The sequence below is a fragment of the Numida meleagris genome, chromosome 9 (assembly GCF_002078875.1).
Source record: "Numida meleagris isolate 19003 breed g44 Domestic line chromosome 9, NumMel1.0, whole genome shotgun sequence".
In the NCBI taxonomy this organism is placed as follows: Eukaryota; Metazoa; Chordata; class Aves; order Galliformes; family Numididae; genus Numida; species Numida meleagris.
In genome coordinates this window covers 9,597,412-9,618,359 of record NC_034417.1, presented here as the reverse complement: position 1 = coordinate 9,618,359, position 20,948 = coordinate 9,597,412, and the positions used below count along the sequence as shown (strand labels likewise).

At 40.9% G+C, this 20,948-nt stretch overlaps 2 protein-coding genes across 3 annotated transcripts in view; both read right to left on the bottom strand.

Moving 5' to 3' along the window:
* Positions 1-5,436, bottom strand: part of SLC12A1 (solute carrier family 12 member 1) — a 52,647-nt gene extending 47,211 nt beyond the window's left edge. For both annotated transcript variants that reach the window (XM_021407318.1, XM_021407319.1), the window contains exon 1: positions 4,053-5,436. In XM_021407318.1, the coding sequence (XP_021262993.1) occupies positions 4,053-4,463 (411 nt within the window). In that variant the 5' untranslated portion in view covers positions 4,464-5,436. The remainder of the gene's footprint in view (positions 1-4,052) is intronic.
* On the bottom strand, positions 9,508-16,905 carry CTXN2 (cortexin 2). Its single transcript, XM_021407316.1, has 2 exons — positions 15,146-16,905; positions 9,508-10,496 (listed from the first exon to the last, which is right to left on the bottom strand). Exon 2 carries the CDS (start codon positions 10,440-10,442, stop codon positions 10,194-10,196), a length of 249 nt encoding a protein of 82 aa, XP_021262991.1. The 5' UTR covers positions 10,443-10,496; positions 15,146-16,905; the 3' UTR covers positions 9,508-10,193.

Here is a 20,948-nt window from a genome sequence, read left to right as displayed (position 1 = left end):
AACATATGACTTTGAGATCCTGAAATATTTATTTTTGACAATTCTCACCCTAAAATAATAATGCAGTGTTTGCTCTAAATAGGGTAAATAATTAAAATGAGTTACAGAGAATGATCAGAATAATGTTAGGTTGTTTGTTTTTTGGCTTATTTATATATAATATGGTGGTTAGAATTTCAACGACAAAAACAATGGAAGAGTTCAGTGCTTGTACTTGAAACAAGTTGTTTCATTCACACTTTGAATTAATTTGTGCTCTCACATGCCATTATCATAAATTATGGCCTTAAACCTTCCATAAATGCAATTTAAATTGGTGTGCTTTAGTCAATGATTGGTTATTTACCAAGTAGATGTACCCATGCTCCTCATGCATTAAGGATGTGGAATAAAAGTGGAAGGGTAATTTGAAAATCTACTAAAATCAGAAGCTAACTGTTCTGTTTTATTTTTAATTAAAAAAAAAAACACAGAAAAAAAAACCTAAACACAACATTTTCCTTTGCATGTTTCAGAACAGTGTGGCCTTCATCTCTCCTGGGGATAAAGATGATGAACTCATCAAGTCTTCGTAACAAGTGTGGAGAGTAGCCAAGATGAAGAAAGGTTAGATAATTTCTTATGTAGGGGAAATATTAAGCCCAAGTAATTATCACCAGCCATCAGCTGTGGAATAGCACTCAGATGATTACTTCTTAGGGATTTAATTGGTGTTTTCTGGCTTAATATGTGCAAAAACTGACACATCTTGCTAAAAGAGGACACACATTTGATTCCAGCAGTGTGGGAACTAGATATTTGAAGTTCCTTTCAGCCTGCCTTAGATTCTGACATTTAAAAAATTACATATTAAAATGTATTAAATATTAACATTTATCTTCTGAAGTTAAGCCAGCATCAAAGCACAATGGGAATGGTTATGTGATGTTTAGAAATCTGAAGTCAAACATATGCAATTTCTTATCAAAATTTGGCAATGGGTTTTGACAAGACAGCTGTCTTCAACAATTTGAGTTTCAAAAAAGCTGGGGAGAGAGGGGATTGCCTTGGGTATAGGGTGGTAAATCCAGACTTCGGCGTAAAGAAAAAAGGATTAAAGCATCTCTAGATGTGCATCCTGGGATATTAGTCTAACCCCCACCACACACCGTGGCATTTCATCCTCTCCTTAGGGATTGCTAGAGAGCCTGCTACATGCAGGTTCAGCTGCACATACTGCTCTCGCCTGCTAAGAGGAGCTCAGCTTGTTCATACCATCATAATGCTCATCTCTACTGATCTGCTATTTGGTGATCTCAGATTTATTTATTCTACAGAATGCCTAAATTACCTCTGATTGCATCTTTCTGTGGTGCTTTTCAGGGGGAAATCTCGAAACACTCAGCAAAAAACATTAGAAAACTAGATTTTATGGAATCTCTCTGGAAATTTAAGGCAGGACCGCATGAATAAGCACTCTGGTATACACAAACGAGTGGTACTTCTGGTAGTGCCTACCACCTTCTGCACTGTTTCCAGAAACAGAGCTGATATTGTAATAGCCCTGTACTTTTTAACCTGGCAGCTGCTGAATTTAACTTAGGAACTGTCTTGTTCAACACTAACTTGAAAACCCCACAAAGTTCTGTCACTTGAAGATCATAAAGTGAGTCTGTGGGACAGCCAGGAATGGACTCCAGCCGTGATGGTGATGGGTTGTTTGTTCCAGTGCTGTGGCCATTGGTTCTCAAACCAGGGCCTAACTGCATATATGGGCACAGTAGATTGCTAGCACAACAAAAATCTCGTTACCTCTGACATTCACCTTTGTATTTTGAGAAGCATAAGATTATTCTTCTGTAAGCTGGATAATAGAAAAAGTGTGGGAACAAGCGAGCTAGATGGTGCTCTTTTCTCTTCCCTAGCAGTCCCAACCTGTGAAGCAATTTTCCATTCATTTAATTCTAGAATGGAAGCTGCCTTCTTTTTAACCTTCTCTAGGTGAAAGTCGTAACAAACCCCAAGCAATTTGTCTAAGTTTGTTTAAAACAAACAAATCAATCTGCTAGCCCAAATGAGATACGCTACAGCAAAAAAACTGAATTTTCTGGTAATGGTCAAAACTGAAAATCCCTTAATATGCTGATGTTCAGTACAAGTTCATTTAGCATTGTGTTCAGAGCCAAAATATACTATTTTCCCCTCTACCTGACTACCACCAACGTAAATTGTTTCTGTAACAGGAAGTTTCTTTTGAGCATGGAAACGTGCTTAGTTCCCTGAGTAACGGCTTACTCATCTGCACATCTGAATGTGGTAGAGCAGAATTCATATTCACCCCTATTCACTTCCACTTTGCATTCATTTATGGAAATATAAATGATTACTCAGGTAACCTGTTTCTCCTTTCTATGTAAACCATTTTATGCAGGTCTGTGGAGACCTTAAATAAGCTGGACTCAAGCTAGGAAGCTGTTCTAACTGGATACTAAAGAATCAGACCCTAATTTTCCTAATGACTATTTTTTTTTGCTTGATTTCATTTCTTTTTATTGATCCTCCTTAGGACAGGTGAATCTCCAAAGAAATTGAGTTTGAGTAAGATCTGGACCAAAAAACAGATGCTTATCTGAATTATTCAGACCTCAGGGGTATGTAAAACAGGGTGGACAGGCAATGAGAGCATGTTTTTTCTGGAGATCTCGCAGTTCAGTATTGCCTGACACAGAAGAAGAATGGGTGGTGGTTTTTCTGTGTTGTTTTTTTTTTTTTTTGTCTGCCTATTGACACTTTTAGTGTGAGTTTGAATGTAGAGGTGATCTCTTTCCAGCCCTGTCCTGACAAGTGCATGAAAGAAACTCAAGACAGGTTTGATTTTAATTCTTTAAATAGGAGTATCCTTGCATCTCTCCTCTACTTTTTTATGAAAAACTTATTATTATGGCTTGAGGGGAAAGAATCTAATTTCATCAAAGTCAGTTGAGTGTCGTAATTATTCCAGTAATGCTTAGTAGCAGGTTTTTGAATAGTTTAATTGTTTCAAAGTGCTTAATCTAGTTGTTCTTATCTTCCAAAAGTTCTCATTACAGTTTTCCACACTATTTTGCATGGAGATGATTCTTCCGCACATGGATTTCGAGCCTTAAAAGCTCTATTGATAGGTGAATTTTGCTGAGGCAGGATCACACAAGGCATTGAAATTCTGAAATTTAATATCTTATGTTGCTAGCTTGCCAAGTTATTTGCAGTAGAAATTTTGAATCTGCAAACCCCAAAGATTATACCTGACCATTGCATTTTCTTCTGGTAAGAATCTATAGAGGGTGACAAACCAAAAAGCTGAAGAGCTCTTCTGCATGATGGGTTAGAAGGAATTCAGCCAGATTATTCTTCCATAAATACTTTATATGTGGTCATTCAAGAGACTCTTCAGATTCTTCCCAAAACTGTTGGTATAATGACTGTGAAGGACTAAATTCATTCACTGAATCAGTACCTGAAAATTGTTGTCTATTTTTCTCTCTTCAGAGTTAAACACTTTCTACCTCAGCATATTTATTTTCAGTTCCTTCTTGCTGTGTGAATGGTTTGTTACTGCACTAAACAAGTAGTGCTTTGATTTCTGATTAGTTGAAATTGCTTTTATTGCACGTAATTCTGTTTATAATAGCTATAGCTATATATTTTAATGAATACATCAGGAGTTCATGAAACTTTGTTATGCGCTGATGTTAAATTTAAATTTGGAATAAATGTGAATTGTGTAATTTGTTTAAATTATGAGTTGATATTCATCGTCTGCCATCTTAAATGAAACAAGAAGAAGAAATATTGTAGTTTTATACTTTTAGAGAAGATTAAGCTATGACTTTCTGCTAATCAAGTTCATTAATATCAGCTTTTAATAAAAATCTTTCCTTTAAGCAGGTTACAGGGCAGAAAACATTAGTACATTAGTTGTACTTTTGTCTTGGGCAAGATCCACAAATTTAAGGTCTTTTTCATATTAATAAACAGAATTAACAGCCTGGAAATGGAACAGAGAAAAAAAATTATGTTTCCTTTTCACTTACCTTTGCCAGTTGTTCATGAATTTCTAATAAGCTTGGTCTGTTGAGCTTATTCCCGCTGACGCTGCCAGTGTTTCTATAATAATCAATTTTAGGAACTGGATCCATGGTGTTATGGCCAAAAGTTTGTAGATAATACATTTTATTGTGAGTATCACAGGGATGTAAACTAGCTTCTGTTTTCTCCCCATTTTGAAGGAAATTGTCATATAATTCTCTTTTTCCCGGTCTGTAACTGATTCTCAGTCTGTTGTGTGCTTCCTCAGTAAAAGATGTTTCCTCATAATGTGGTGGGTCAGAGCCCACGTCCTGTTGAGATGCTTCATTGCTGTCGTGGCTTTCATTAATTATGTTAACTTGAAACCGATTTGCATTTGGATCCAGGAATACATTTGGAGAATTGTTCATTGACATCTTCGGGAATGAGACAGACGTAGGTCACTGAGTCTTCTGCTCTTCTGTGGCTGCAGTTAGTGCTCTTCTATCTGCAACAAAGGGTCTAGCGCTGTTGCATTTGAAGTCTTTGTTCTTAAAGTAATAAGCTTCCTAAGCAATCTTCCTAAATTTGTCCTCTGTGGTTCTGCCATTAAAATATATATATGAGTAAAGCATTTCTATTAACTTGCACAGTTAGGGAAATTTTCCACCTGAAGCTCCCTCCTCCATGAGACTGTCATCCTTTGGCATGTCAAATAATCAGTAGTTATGTCAAAGACTAAATTTGTGGGGATTTTTCTATCTAAATAAAATGGGCTATCGATCAGATTTTAAGTGCTTAAAATTGTATTTCAGATATAGTACTTTTCTTAATAATGCAAATTTTGAACTGAAGCCAGTGCAAGTGTAGGCAGTACGAGAGATTACACAAGACTCCATGAAGTTCATCTACTGTTTATGTTCCACTTATGTACGACATTGTAATACTTACTTCTCTTATAGTCTAGGAGTAAATTGGCCTGAAAAGCTTGAATCAAACATGTTTTTGAAATTAGTTACAAAAGTTAGACTTCAAATTTCAACCATTCCAGGATGGTGACAATTTATGAGCAGACAAACAATATACTGCAGTTCATTTGTTTTTTATGTAAATAAAATTAATGACATATGAAAGAATAAATCAACGGCTGAAACATATCCAAAAATAGCACTGGGTTTGCCAAACTAAATAGATGAAATATAAGTCTATGGTAAAATATTAATTATTGAGAAATATTAACAGCAGGCTTAGGCATTGAAAGGTTCACAGAATTGTACTCTGCTTCCCACTTCTACGCTCAAGGCACTCTTTAAGACAGTTTGACAGAAACTGTAGAAAGTCATAGAATTCCACAGATTGGGAGTTTAGGAGTTTACTTGGTCCAACCTCCTGCTCAAAGCAGATTGAATATAAATCAGGTCTCTCAGGGCTGTCATCAGTCACGTCTCTCAATCCTGTCCTGCAAGGATAAATTCTAGAACCTATCATGGCAGGTATTTTAATAATTGTCCTGTAGAGATTAGAACCTTCTGTGCATTACTTTATGACTCTCCTATCTCACCCTCCTGCTGTGTACTTCAGGGAAGAGCCTGGGTCTGCTTTGTCAGTAACCTCCCCATAAGTACTGGGGGCTGTGCAGGTTCCCCTAATACGTTTTCTTCTTCTGGCTAAACAAGTCCAGTTTCTTTATGCTCCTGCCCCTGACTACACTAGTGGCTCCCCAGGTTATCTCTTACATGGGGAGATGCGGAGGACAGATAGACAAACTTAGAAACTGAATTTCAGGTGCAGTTTGATGAGTGTGTAAAAGAGGGGAATGATCACTTTGCTTGGTCTACCAGCTATGGTCCTGTTAACACAGCCCAGGACACAGTTTGCTTTCATTGCTCCCAGGGCATGTTGCTGACTCTCTGCAGGCTCACCAGGTCCCTGCCTGGAAAGCTGCTGCCTGCCAGTGAGGCCTCAACCCCTACAGGGCAGGAGATTTTCTGTCCCAGGTGGAGGATTTGCATTTGTCCTTGTTGAACGTCAGGAGATTCCTGTTGGCTCATTTGTCTAGCCTGTCTAGGCCCCTCTGAATGGCAGCCTGTAAGATATGATACCCATACTATCTGCTTCCCACTTCTACTTTTCCACATAGACCCCTCAAAAACAAGCAAACAAATAAACAAAACCCCCAAGAATGGAAAGGGTACTAGTATTTAAGGCCTTTGGTGGGTTAGGTATCACTGCAGCAACTTTTGGGATGGCCTACACGGCCCTGGAGTGCCATGCATCGCCTGTTATTTCTGTGATACTGAAATTATATAAGAAGCAACAGCAATGCATATATTTTGAAAAAAATTTCTACAGGAGTGTGACTGTATAGAGCTGTATAATTCAATAGGAGTCTGGGTCTACTCAAACTGACTAAAACTGACTAAAAGCATATTTAGACATAGCAAATTTGCAAGATTACATAATAGCAGAAAGTTCTGTAAACACAATATGTCTATAAAAAAGAATATGTGAATGAAAATCTGGATAAACAAGTCCATTAGAATAATTTTCTTAGAATTTTGTACTTTCAGCAAGAGGTTGGACTACACGCCCTCAAGATATTCCTTCCAATTTAAAATTTTCTATGATTTTGTGAAATGCATTTGCTCTGGCACCGCAAGATAAAACACTACATCGATATTTAGACCTTGGCAGTGTATATTTCGTCTAAAATCATATATCAAAACTATAATTTGAAGAGCAGATAATCAGATGTCCTCCAACTTGAGTGTGAGATACAGCTAAGGCATATTTCCTCCTTTCTTCCATCAGCTATAAATGATACTCTACTGTAGCCTCTCTGAAATGATACCACTTTACAACCCTCTCATATTTCTGTTGGTTTTCCTGCTTAATGTTTTGTAAGCTTCACAGCAACTTGTTACATTTATTTAAATTCTTTCACTTCTGCTGGTTTTTGATGGTCTATGTTATTATTATTATTACCATTATTACACATTTCTCATCATAGTATTCTGCTTCCTTCAACCTTTTAAAATTGTAAGAAAGTGTTTCATCTTCAGGCATGAAAGAGTGAAAACAAATCTTTTGTCACTAAGGTCAGTGAAATTAAGTTTATTTCAGTCCTCGTGACTCAAGGAAATCATGATTCTTTGATGGCAATGAGACTTTTTCTACCAAGCAAAATAATTCTGTAATATCACTGTCTTATTTCCATAATGTTACTGTTTGGCTAGGAAAATAAAACTCTCTTACCTTTCTGCTGTTCTTGAAAATAACACTTGATTTTTTCACGGTGTATTTCCAGGAGACTCTCAACTGTTACTTGCTATTAATTTTGCATTTAATATTCTATCCTTATGCATAAATTATCAAATTTACCTTATTCAGGATAATTTAACTTGCCACTCAACCTTGTGTTTTTAGGGAAGGACAATCTGCCTCTTTTATTCATGCGTATAGCTTGTCCCTCACTTTGAAGTATTTCAGACTCTGCCTTATTGGCCAGATTTTTCTCCTGCTTAATATATTGAATAAACTGTCCAATCCCTCACTTTCAAAACATTTCTAGATGGTGATTTAGAGAAGCATTCTGCCTTGTTAACTATTAACCAGCAAATGTACCTATCTATTACAATTACAGGCTTTATGGTATTGCAAAATTTCCATGGGGGCCCCAAAATACTTCTGTTATCTCCATTTCCCTCCTAACTATGTCTGATTCTGCGCACAGATCATACTCTTATTTTTCAGTCGTGCATATGTTGTGGTACAGATAACAAGAATTTATAAAATGCACACAGTGCACTTATGCAGAAGAGATTGCAGTGAAGTCAGTGGGATCGCTTGTGTGCTCTTTAAGACCCATTGGTGGGTTTCCCTGTCCCATGTGTGGTTTTGAACTAATTGCTCCTAACCCTGTTCAAAGTTTTACTCAGTATATTTAAGGAAAACCTTTGAAAAATTAGGTTTTGTGCATTTCTTCTGAGAACGTTGACTCTGTTGTATTTGAGGGGTACAGGAAAGGCAAGAAAGAAATGATGGAGCATTTTAATCATAAGGGAGTTTGGTAATTGCTTTCAGCAATAGGTTAGGGTCAAAAGCAGAAGAAGTCAGTAAGTAGTGGGGTTCTTTGGCTATGTTTGCTGTATTTGCCATGTAGTTTAGAGATAACTATATTTATCCCAGATAACTTAAGTACCTTCAGCATGTTAACCTGACAGCACAGGGCTCAGCTTTGCTGATTAAGAGTACGTAAAAAGAATGCTCTGCAGTGGATGATCCTATCCAGCAAGAACAGATCACATGAATTGCCATATCAATATCTGCCTTTGATTTTGTGGTTAAATTAACTAGGATAAATGCAATATACTGCATCTCTGAGAGTCTGGCACTTTTTTCTTTGGCAGACTCTGAAACAGTTTAAAAGCTCTTACATTCATACAGTTATTTATAATTTAGATAAGCCAGTGCAGATGAGTGTTGTCTGTAGTTCTCTCATTCTTCAGACAGGAGATCATGTCCTTCCCTGTGCAATCTGATATTTCATGTTCCGAACGGCGTTTGAGGTTCACTGTTTTACTGGCTGCCTCTGCCTAATACATACAGCAAAAGGAACAACATGTATTTTGCATGTGTTTTACGTGCAAAAGAAACCAACTTCTGTAATTGGTCTCTGTCTTTGCTGCTTGTTGCACAGAGTTGTTTAGCAAAAGTGGCAGTGCTTAAAATTCTGATGACAACTTTCTTCAAAGTGAAATTGAATTTCTGTCAAGTACTATCATACTTGCTAAACAGCTGTGGATATGAGGGTGACCTTGTGGTTTTAGTCTCCATTTTCACTGTCAGTTCTTCTGTCTTGATAAGATCTCCTGTGACCAGTTTTCCCATTTGACACTCAAATCATGCACTGTGCACAGATGTAGGAACACAATGAGAAGAAACAGCTGAGGAGAGGAGCTGGAGGGTACAAAGAGTTCCAGTTAGCTTTTGGACCCCCTGCCCTCTGGGAGCTGGACACAAATGAGTATGTGCAGTGTGAGTGTCTCTCTATTGGCCTTGACAAGTTGGTCTAATTACTGCTGGGAGCTGTTAACCAGACAGAACAGATTGCAGCTAATAGCACAACAGGTGAAGTTCCAGTTTAAACCAACTCATCTTCTGTACCCAAGGGGAGTAAAAATTGACATGCCTTGACCAGTTCAGCAGGATTATGAGGTTAGTTGCATAATGTTTACTTGGTCTCTTTCACCTTAAGGTTTTGACTTCCTGACATTGGTGGTGTGGAACTGTAGTTATCTTGATTCCTACTGGACTTTTGAGTAGGTAATATATTTTGAATTACTGAATTTGTAGAATACAAAATATCCTTAATGATGTTTGTTTCCTTTCCACGAGTTCTCTTTGTTTTTCCACTGCTGCAGAATAGAATTTTGAAACGAAAAACCTTTTCTATCAAGACATACAATCAGGTGAGCGGGAAGAAATAGAAGTATGCATTGTTTGCAGAAGATCACTTAAATGTTTCATGCAGGAGTAGCAAAGTACAGTTTCCTTACAAACAGTCACTAGTACAGCACATTCTCTTCTTGAGAGGCAAGAATTGAGTTAGCAGTTGATGTTCCTCTCATCTCAGCAACATGGACACACACAAATGGGCTGCTTTTTGCAAGCACCTCTTTGAGCCACAACGATCTGTTGTCCTCCTCTTCTGTATTCTCAGTATACAAGCACAATCTGAGTTTCAGAAAATTGTGTAAGAGAAGGAGGGAATGACCACTTATGCATTCACTATACAGGGACCTGCCTTTAATCCATTGCCTTTCTATCCAGCTTATCATAAGACAGTAGAAATGAGATCCTCCTCTGAAAAGCCAGATAACATTTGATTGTTAAAATACTTTTTTACTGTGTTGACTTTCTAGTGAATTGTTCAATGCAGTATTTCTTTGCTGTTAACCATTTAATATCCTCCTTTCCACTGTTCCTCAAAGAAAAGCAATGTGAAATGCCTTCTGAGTTTGCAACAAACATTTATTTAACAAAATGAATGCCACAGATACCAACACATCTCCAAAATGTATGTATGCGTGTGTAACAAATGTACTAACAGTTGGTTTCCAAAATGAAATCAACATCAAATTTAAGGCAGGATATCATGTGAGTTTTCATGCAAGAGCATATTCAAATGTCCCTTTATCCAACCCCTCAACTTCATCTTCCCACGTAGAAGAAGGCATACTGCTGTAGGGGTCTAGCAAGATTTTGAAGCATCTGATAATTAGAAGTCCTAAGAAAACACACAAAATCCCCACAAAGGCAAAACCAGTTTTTTGCTCCAAAGTCAGAGGGAAGGCAGACATTTCATTGACACTCATGCTGGCTGAAGTGTTGCCGCAGTAATTACTGCTCATCATTGGACATCACATCTTGGTGACTCTGTGGGATTTTCACCTCTGTTGCTTCTTTGCCTGCATAGAAAAGTGAAATCAGTTTGGTTAGAACTAAATGGGGTATGTATGCCTGAGCTCTGTAGTATATGAACAGTTTGAAATGAAAAGCAGCTTGGATTTTTGTAGTGTCCTGTTATTTTGTTTTTTCCACGTTTAAGTTAATGTGATAAAATTGAAACCTCTAGCCCTTACATACCATCCGCTTACTGGCAGCAAATGCACAATTTTCTGGCGTTCTATCTCCTCAAAACAGTAATCTCACACATGGCTGTTGCAAACAGCATTTTGTCGGACTGGGCATAAGCCTGCAGATTTTAATTAGACAATACTCACAAGGTGTCCACCTGGATAAACAAATACATTTTCTGGAATGGCTTTACCTCAGTCCTTAAACTAGTTAAACTCATATTGATCTCAAAGGGAATTTCAGCCAAGCAATATGGATTTTGGTCATGTAATTTAACTTAGAAATCTAAATAAATAGATCCAACTTGCAAAATAAAATGGTGTGTGCAATTCCACCCTTAGGCTCTATTTTGAGCTGTGCAAGAATTGGAAGTGAATATTTTGGCCAAACTGCTCCTTTACCTTCCTCTACACATGTCCATGAAGTGGGTGTCACTCAGTATGTGAAATCCAAGCGTGCCTAGGAGCATGCACAGTTGAAACGTATATTTGAATTGACCAGTTGAGCCTCTGCAGTGATGTTGCAGCCCATGGTATAAAGTCTTATATATGGGCACACGGTATATTTGTCTTCATGTAACAGGAAAAAAAAGGAAATCAGAATATACTCTTGTGTATGAGGAAAGATTAGTGGGAGAAGAAATGACGCAAATTCCCTTCCCCCGAGTCTTACTCTTATTTCTTCTCCTTAGTCTCAACATTTTCACAGGCATTTCAAGCATCAGCTCCGAATGTGCAGAGCTCAGGGGACTGACCCACCCACCCTGCCATCACCACCAGGAGAATTTTGTGTATTTCCAGACATGAAAGACTTTTATTTTTGTAGTTTTAAGTTGATCTTATGTATAGACTTAAGTTGAGGGTGGGAGTTGTTTTGCTTTATTTTAGGTTTTCTGTCAGATTCTGAAATCCCCTCTCTCTTATGTCTCAGAAGGCAGCAGGAAGATTGGAAGGACTGGGACCTCAGATCTACCAAAGGACAAAGGCATTTTTATTCTAAGGTTGGAGCTTGGGGTTTTTTGGCTCTTGTTAACACCTATTTAACTAACACGCCTCAGGGGAAAACTCTTTTTGTTAACAATTCAACCACCTCTTTCCCCCACAGGGATTTCCAGGCATCCACTTATTTATTGGCAGAGTAATTAGGTCACTCAGAGCTCTGCCCTGCCATGACTAGGCTGATACAGGTACCTGCCCTAGCCAGTTCAGAGAGCTCCAGTATCTCTACTTGGTGCTACACTCTAGCCATAGATCGACTAAGTCTAGAATTAATAACAGAAGTAAAAATAAGATTTAGTATTCCTGAAAATATAGAAGCAGGCAAAACTTTTATGTTGTCTGTGTCTCCTTTCTTACTTTAAAAATCGGTGGGATTTTTGTATGTCATCCTAAAGAATGAAAATTTTAAAACAAAGATTAAAAAGATGGGACACAACTCTTCCTTCTTTTCTTTTTGCAGTAACCCTCAACATAGTAGGTATTAAATAGTATGATTTTGTATTGCTTTCTTTACGCACTTGCTAGAGCATAACAACCAACAGTCTATTCAATAGAGCTGTATGGGATCCTTCTTTATTTTGAATGATGTTCTGCCCTTTGGGTCAATACTGTTTTAATTCCTGTTAAGTTGCAGAAGAGATCTGGATATAGCCTACAAGAAAAGTAATGTCAGCAGTAATCAATATTTACTTTCTGGAAATATGTCACAGATAATACCACATGCTGCACAGGTTTTCATTGTGCATCCTTCCAGTTTTTCTGTGAGCCTGACCTTGTGTTGAAAAAATATCACAAATTGGTGTCAGAAGTCAGTTGATTTGAACAAGAGCCAGTCAAGAAAAGGTATCCTTCCAGAAATCCTAGGACATTGGGTTATAAAAACTAAATGAAAGGCTTCTATGGGAAAATGAAATGTAGATGCTACCTGGGAAAAGATAGAGTATGCAGTATCCACACCTCCCCCCAGAACAAATAACCCAAAACAACACCGCAACCAAAAACAAACAAACAAAATCCACTAGAGCATTGCTACCTTGAAAGATGTGTAGAAAAGGTTTCAGGGATGGCCATGGGGAGCCCTACATAGGAGCTGAGTCCTGGGAAATATCTAGTTTTGCAGGTTATGCACTGAAATAAGTTGGATGTGTTTGTCATCAGACGTTTTGGGACAAATCTCTCTGCAAGGTTTGACTGACACTGAAACATGGAGTGGTAAGAAATGGTTATCTTAGTCTTATTTGGCAAGAGTTTGTCTGAAATGGCTGCATGAGAAAACAGTGGGTATTTTCTTCCCGGGGAAATGAGATCTGGGAAACTCTAATACACATCTTTGTGTGCTTCTTTCCCCTGTCCTGAATTTCATAACTTGTAATTGAAGCTTTAAAGTTCACAGAACATTCTGCTCTAATTACATATCCCCAAAACTGTGGTACCAAATTGACCTTGAGTGCACTTGCATTGTTTTCACACTTTAGTGCAGCTTACAGGTTAGATGTCCTCTCCCAGTTAGTCAGATATCCTTTCAGTTGCTGCAGAGTATGTGTCAAATCGTGAGTCAGAAGACCGTGCATGCTAACTAACATGGCCTGCATCCAAAAATTCTTGAAGATAACCTCTAGGGCAATGTGATGGGGACAGGCATTAAATCAGTTAGAATCTGCACAGTCATTTTGTAGGGGCTGGCTTCAGACTGATGTCTCTTGACTTTTTTTTATAGGTGAAGACTACTCATCCTTTGATTCATTGCCCATATAAACACACTGGCATAAAGAAGGGCTCCTTAACATCTTGCTGTGAGTGGAAAGGCCATTTGGAGGCCTTTGTGAGACTGGAACAGTGAGTCCAAGAGAAAATAGCAAGGAGGAAAATAGCTCGGCACAGAGACGACTAAGGTAAGGAGAATGGAGGTGTGAGCTGGGGATGGATGCTGGCTGTACCTGTGCAGGATGAACAGGAGTACCATGGCATTAAGCACTGAGAGTCAGCTGGAAGAAAACTGTTGAAACTCTTACTATTCTGGTGGATCACCAGACCAACTCTGCCAGTGTTTGGTGTGGATTGAGGATCCCAGTCTCAGATCTTTGGTCATCTTTTTTAGATCCTCATGTTTTGAGAGACATTGAAAAGATTAAATAATTCTGGAGTATCCTGAGAAAGGTGGGAATTTCCCTTACATTTTGAGTTTCAGCCTTTCTCCCACAGAACCCCCTTGGGGTTCTGGATTGGTTGGTGGGTTTTTTTTTGTTTCGGTTTGGTTTTGTAATGGCTCAGTAGTGGAAATGAGTACCTTTAACAGCTGCTCAAACTGGAAGCATTCACCCCCTTGGCAGGATTAAGCCTCAGGTCCTGAAAACTCAGTTCATAAACTAGAGCATGTTACAGAATTCACTAAATCAGTTGCCATCTGTTCTCCCTTTGGATGTGCTGCAGGTCCAGCTTCTGGCTCTGGTCATTCTAAAGGTACTTCAAATAGTTTCAGTCCAAGGTTTGTTTCTGAGTGAGAGCAAACCTAACTTGAAAAGGTGTTTGTGTGCTTAGGGATAGAAATCGGCATCTTCTAGGAGTTTCAGAAGCATCATATTTGCACTCAACTATTTGGTCAAAGAAACTGAACTTTGGGAATGCTGTCACAGGAATTGGGCATAGGAAGTGGTAAGGTAAGAAGATAATCAACAAAGAAGACCAAATGAAATAGAAATCAGCACGAATCTGGAATTCTCCAAAGCTGAGTTAACAACACATGGCCAGAAATGCTGCAAAAACAGCTCTGAGCACGCAGCCATCCTGCCATGTTCATGTGCACGCTGCATGCCTGCGTTCCATAAGTTGCTGGGGAGAAAACTGCCTGCTCAGGGTAAGGTTTCTAAGGCAGCAGACAGGTAGGTGTAAGGTGGGAAGGCCAAGGCACGCATGCCCAGCAAATGGAGCATATTTAACTGTTGTGTGAGTGTAGCAAAGCACCCCCCGACATGCAGTGCTTTTGCAGCATGTAATTCAGGGTAGAAACGACACTTTTCCACATAAACTGCGTTCCCCTGCAGAGAAGCAGCAGCTGGGCAGTGACACTTGCAGCCTCCAGGCAAGCAATGAATTGCAGAAATGAGATTTTACCCGTAGTAGATAGACAAGCCTGGAGTCTCCAAGGAACAAGAGACCCTGCGCTATGCATCGTGCTGTGAATTCATGTACGTGGTCAAGGTCCGGATAACAGAGGCAAGAAAATAAAACGTTCACTGGTGCCACCCTTAACTTGTGAATGTGGAAAACCGCTACCTGTTTCCCTGGGGCATGCAGACTACGAGAACTGCAGGACACCGAGCATCCGCCAAGCAATTGCTGCCACACCGCAGCATGCGCAGCCCTTACTTTCTCCGGCTCCGCGTTCCCCCCGGGGCACTGCCCGCAGCCCGGGGCTCGCGGCCCTCAGCACAGCACGGCCCCGCCGCCCCGCCCGGCCCCGCCGAACCGCCCGCGCTACCGACCCGTCTCCTCCGCGTTGCCCATGGTGGCGGACGGCGGAGCTCCCCGCGGCTCCTGGGCCGGCTGGCCGAAGCCCAGGCGGGAGCCCCGACGGCTGGCGCGGCTCCGGCCCCTGGGGCTGCGCGGGGTCCCGGGCGGCGGGGGCGGCTCGGCCGCGTTTCCCCTCGCCGCCCGGCGCTGCGACCCCGGCGGGAGCTGCTCAAGCCGCCCTCATTAAAAAATTAAACGCGGCCGCTGCCGCCGCCTCCTCCTCGTCGCCGCCCGCCCCCTTCCATCGCTGCTCAGCCGCGCTCCCCTCCAACCCCCCTCGCGCGGATTAAACTGGGGAGCGTGGAAACTTCCTGCAAAGCACTACGTGCGGCGCATCGGTAAGCGGGGCCCTGCGAGGGCGGCCCCCCCGCGCTCAGGCTGCGGTGCCGCAGCAGCCGGGAGCCCCGCGACCTGTGGAGCCGCGGCGGGGCCGCTCGCCCTCCGGCCCCGGGCGGTCGGCGAGCGGCGCTGCCGAGTCTTGGGGCGTGTGGGCTCAACGCCTCTTCCATCCGCCGCAGCCGCATCCTGCGGCGAGGGCTCGGTCCCTCCCTGCAGCTTCAGCGGTAATAACGATTAAAGTGCGGAACATGTGGCGACATATGGCTGGGGCCGCAGCCTGGCCCTCGCTTTATAGCCTTTCATTAGCTGTGTTTAGCTGATGCTGATTGTATATTAAAGAGGCTTCCGTTTGCCACAGCAGCAGGTGTTTAAGGTGGATAAGGAAAGAGGATTTCTTTTCCCAAAGCTGGATCTGTGTATTGCACTAATAAACAGCAAATCTGTTTTTAAATGATAGTGATGCGGTGTTTGTATGCCGCCGTGGTGAATACAGCCCTGGAAGGGTGCACGTGGGCTGGAGAAACAGTGCTGCATTTAGCACCAGGCACGAAGAGATTTGTTGAAGGTTGCTCTAGAGCTGCTGGAAGAATTTGTTCTGCAGAAAATAACTTGAAAACCCCACATATTTCTTAATACATGCAACAACACGATGAAAGGTTAAGTCTCTTTTATCGTAATACAAGCTGGGGAAGAAGTTTTGCATTGCCAGGCATTTTAATGCTTGATTCCTCTGCTGTGACTGCAGTGGGCTGCCGAGCACTGGGTAGTCTCAAACCACGCTGTGTCCCTCTGGTAGAACCAATGGTTAAACGGATGGTTAACTATGCACTCACTAATGATTGCTAGTTTGATCATCTAATGGTGCAGTGTCAGTAATTTGGTAAACAATATCTGTTGCTGAAATTACAAGCCAAGCTAATTTTTGAAGTGCCTCTCATATTTAAAGATCCATGAAAAGCTTATAAATAGACTGTTTCAAATACTATGACTGTGCTTTCAGAATATGTATATAAGGAGCCTCTTCTGTTCCTAATGAGCTCTAGATTTCTTTTTTAGCCCTGTCCTTGATTAACTTGGGGCCCATGAAGGTCTCCTGCTAAAGAGGAACGGCTATGGTTTGAGATTTGGGAATTGACAAAGACACAAGGACCCAGTCCATGCCATCCCAACTTACCAGAACTGGTTTGGGAGAGTGGAACATACCCACTTTTTTTTCTGATAATCATTGAGCATTGCTATATTTGGAGAACTTTCCTGTAAGCAGGTCTTTTTTCCTGGAAAAGGTTTAGTTTTGGTATCTTCCTCCCCGTAAATGTCTTATACTTTTCTGTCGTTATTCCTATAGGAATGAATTTAAGAATTTTTTTGTTTGTTTTTTTTTGTTTCTCTTTTTTTAAAGGTAATCGCTTCTCTTCTACTATTACATGGCAGAGGTTGTTGAAATCTTGTGATTATTTTTAGGAATCTGATACTCACTGTTCAGTTGGAAAGAGCTGACAGATGTTTTTGCGCTGGAGATCCACTTTTCATGGAGATGAAACTGGAACAGAAGCTGGCAGCCAAAAACAGAATGAGGCTCCTTCAGCCACCAGTTGTCATCAGACAAATAACACTTTGCTGTTGCTGTTGCTGTTGTTCATTTGTTTTTCTGTTCAAGCTGATATATTTTAAAATGGAAAAACAATGGAATAACTTAATTTATTCCTGTATTTTATTCTTTCTTTCACTTAAGGATCATAGCTTTTTCTCATTAGGAACGAGACAAAAAGCAAATGAGATAGCAGTGGATGTGTCCGTGGAACATTCCAAGACAAATGGAGCATTCACTACTTTTCACTCCCTGTTTCTTTATCAGGCCCATCTGTGTGTTCAATAGAATAAGAACTGTTACCAATGACTTCAGGCATATTTCCCATTGATTTGATCCTCATGTTAGGGAGTGTCAAGTGTGTCTTCAGTGGAGAGCCCTCAATCAGAGATGTTATCATCATCTAGTGATTTGGTACAATGCCCCTGCAAATTGGCCTAACTTTAGGCTGGGCACTTAAAGCCAAGTGGGTGCCAAGATGAGGAAAAGGCAATAGGAAACTCTTAGAGCTCTTATCTGTTAAGATTTTTTAATGTTAAAGGATCCTTTGAGCGGTGTGTCAATGAAATGTAACTGTTTTGAAGGATAACTAACTCCACTGTAGCACACTTTTCCCTGTAGCTTCAGAGAGCTTTCTGAGTGTTCCTTCACAAACAAACAAATCCCCCCTTTAGTGGCTAGAAATTTAAAATGGGCTCACGGGGGTAGAGTCATTGAACATTGTGCAGAAGAGCATCCTTAGAAACACATCAATTCAGAACTCTCCTCATAAGCAAATTTAAGCAAGTGTAAACAAGCTCATGAGAGCATTTATCAGCAGAAGACAATAATATATGAGGGAGATAAAAGCAGGAATAGAGTTGGGGAGGGCATTGAAAAATGAAGGATTATGTATAAATGTACACATTGAACAGAATTGCAAATGGAAAATATTTTACATAATTTATACCAGAGTTCGTAATGTTTCAAAAACGATAAACACCTTTGTTCTACCATGGTGGCTTTTTTGCTTGTTTGTTTGTTTCATCCAAAAGCTGCGCTTTTACCAGATACTGACTACATCTGCTGCTTAAATGTTCAGTCTGCAGTCCTGGGGATACGTAGGGTATTGCCAAGATCGAGGCAGAAAAGCAAGTTCTACACAGCTATCTCCCTGTGTAAAATATCTGAATAGGCTCATAGCTCCGGTAGGAAGGTGGTAGGGATTCGGAAACTGAGGCAGGTTGACAGTGTTAGTATTGGGGAGGGTGGAAGGGTGCATGCATGCAGTGAAAAGCAACAGTGCCACCTGGTGTGAGTGGACCAGGAGTGGGGCAGGTGTCTGTAGGTGTGTCCCCCCTCCGCCGAGCTCAGGGAAGGCCCCTGGCCATCAAGGAGAAGGCAAAGACTTCTAAAGCCTTAGGTGGGATGGGTTCCCTTTAGACGTGGAGGAGGTGGGTATTTTCTGCCTCGCTGTGAAAAGGTGACAGGTATATTAGGAGCACTCAGCCCCTCGTTGGAGACTACAAGTTGTGGAAGGATCAGTTTTGTTTTCTTCAGAAACTTCAGTGGCAAAAGTACTGATCTGGGAGGAAAGGGGATGATGTGAATTCTTTCAATATAGGACCACTGAATGTGCTATCAAGGGTCTGATGATGTTATGCAGCCTTCTAAAAAAAAAGTGATTAAATTTAGGCTCCTAAGTTGTGGTTAAGGGTTGTGTAACATTGGGAAAAAATGATGACTAGGGAGATACAAGCCTCTGTTGGGGGAAAAAGTGGTTATATCCCTGCAGATCAAGTAGAGCAGGTCTCCCGTGTCACCGATCCCACATCCTGGGCATAGGATGCCGCGCTGTTCTTCTGGTTATGAATATACAACACACTGAACTAAAGCCTCAGCATGCAGTTTCATTCCTGTATCAGGCATCTGTATGCGCTTTTATCTGGGGGGCCTCAGTCAGTAAGTGCTGTTGATTTATTCTGTTCGGGAGAGGAAGAAAGTCAGAGAAGGCAAACTTCTCTGCGAGAGGGAGCCAGAGCAGGAGCAGTTAGCAATGCAGCTGCAGGTGTGAAGGTCTGTGCAGTAGGTGGGCTCTGGCTGTGCAATAGCTGGGCTCTGCTCTGCGTCTCTGGAAGAGGCCTGCTGGCACACAGGCTGTTGCATTTGATAGTTTGCCCTTTTGAAGTGTAAAATATTTTCTTTTCCAGAGTTTTAAAAAAAAACACCACCACATTTCCCAGACTAGGAAGATAATATTTAATTGCAAAAGAAAGCATTTAGGGAAAATATTTATTTTACTTCAGATACATTACGCCTCTGTAAAAGAGGGTTGCAGTTGCAGAGTAGTTATTTATTTATTTTTTGAGCACAGAGTAAAGCAGTGTATGTTGGGTGCAGCCTTAGGCAAGGCAAACTGGTTGGGAAATACTCGTGGCTTTGCAGAAAGGAATCTTTAAATGAACTGCAAATGACAGCTGGCTTACGAAGCAAATTTGTTGCTAAAAGCAGTTCTAAGGGTTTTCTAGAGAAGGGACAGTGTTTAGAAAATGCTAAGCAGTTTGGGTGCCATAGCAAATAAAACAAGAAAAAATATGTGCAATATATATTATTACCATGCAGGCATTAGATAGGTGGGAACAAGAACTGAAAATAATCTTCCATAGAAAACACTCTCTAGATGTCAATGTGTGCATCTGAGGAGTCTCATTCTCTCATATTACATACAAACTGACTTTCAGGAAGAACTTTTTTGCAAGTGCCATCTGATGAAATTGTTGCACAATTGAGCAGAGGTCTCAGTAATGGAGCGCAGTAACTTGGGCATGTGAATTACTTCCTTTCATCCTGTGGAAATGAGAGCTGTAAAACGTAATGACAGCAATTTAAAGTAAATATTAACTATTTCAGTTATTATTATTGTCACAAATACCAAGTTATTTATCTAATTAATGTGTGAACACAAACCATCACGCCTCTCATCTGGACTTTTTAACATGCCTTTTTTAACCTTCATTGGGTTATGAGGGAGGGGGTTTCACAGCATTTTAGAACTCCGTAAAAAATCTCAGGTGTTACTGACACCTGATGTGACAGTCTGGTGTGAGGACTGAGGGACAAAAAAAGAGTCCTGGAAGCTCATAAAGAATTTACTTCCAAAACTCATGTTTGCCCAAGTCCGCCACCAAATGACAGAGAAATGGGGACTGTAGAAGGCAAGGCAAGCTGAGGAGAACACGTTTCAGGTTCTAAGTAAATTATTGCCTTGACAGAGAATCCAAAATGATTACTTGTTTGTGTGCGTGTCGCATGGGCCTATGCAGTTTTGTATTTCTGTAGAAGAGCTGGTGATATGGGGATTGAATGTGAGATCTCCATAATTTTGGAGGTACATACATCAGCAGGAGAGGTACTTTACTTCTGACTGCACCAACAAATGAAGGAATGAATAGACTATGAACATATGGAAAATGCGAGGCAAACTGTAAGATATTGTGACTGCAATTCATTGGGTATTTCTAACATAAAATTTGTATAATACAAGTGAGTCTATTTTTGGAAGTAGAGGAGAAGGAACGACCATGCTGGCTGGCTTTGGAACACAGGTGGTGCCTGAACAACGGAGCGATGCACTTCCATTACATTAAGGGTCAGGCAGCCACGTGCTGGGGTGGGCAGCAGTAGTAGAAACGGAGAGATGAAGAGCTGAAACTGTGCAATAGGAGTTATTGTTGGCACCGTGCAGACGTCCCTAGGCTCACAGTTGTGCCCGTGGGCCCACGGGAGGAGCACTGAGGCTCACGCCGAGCTCCCGTCGCACACCCCACCTTCCTGCAGCGGAAATCACGGCCGGGCCTCGCGGGGCGGGG

What these genes read in the sequence shown, in the direction of transcription:
- CTXN2 (XM_021407316.1), bottom strand. Translation starts at nt 10,442, where the DNA reads ATGATGAGCAGTAATTACTGCGGCAACACTTCAGCCAGCATGAGTGTC.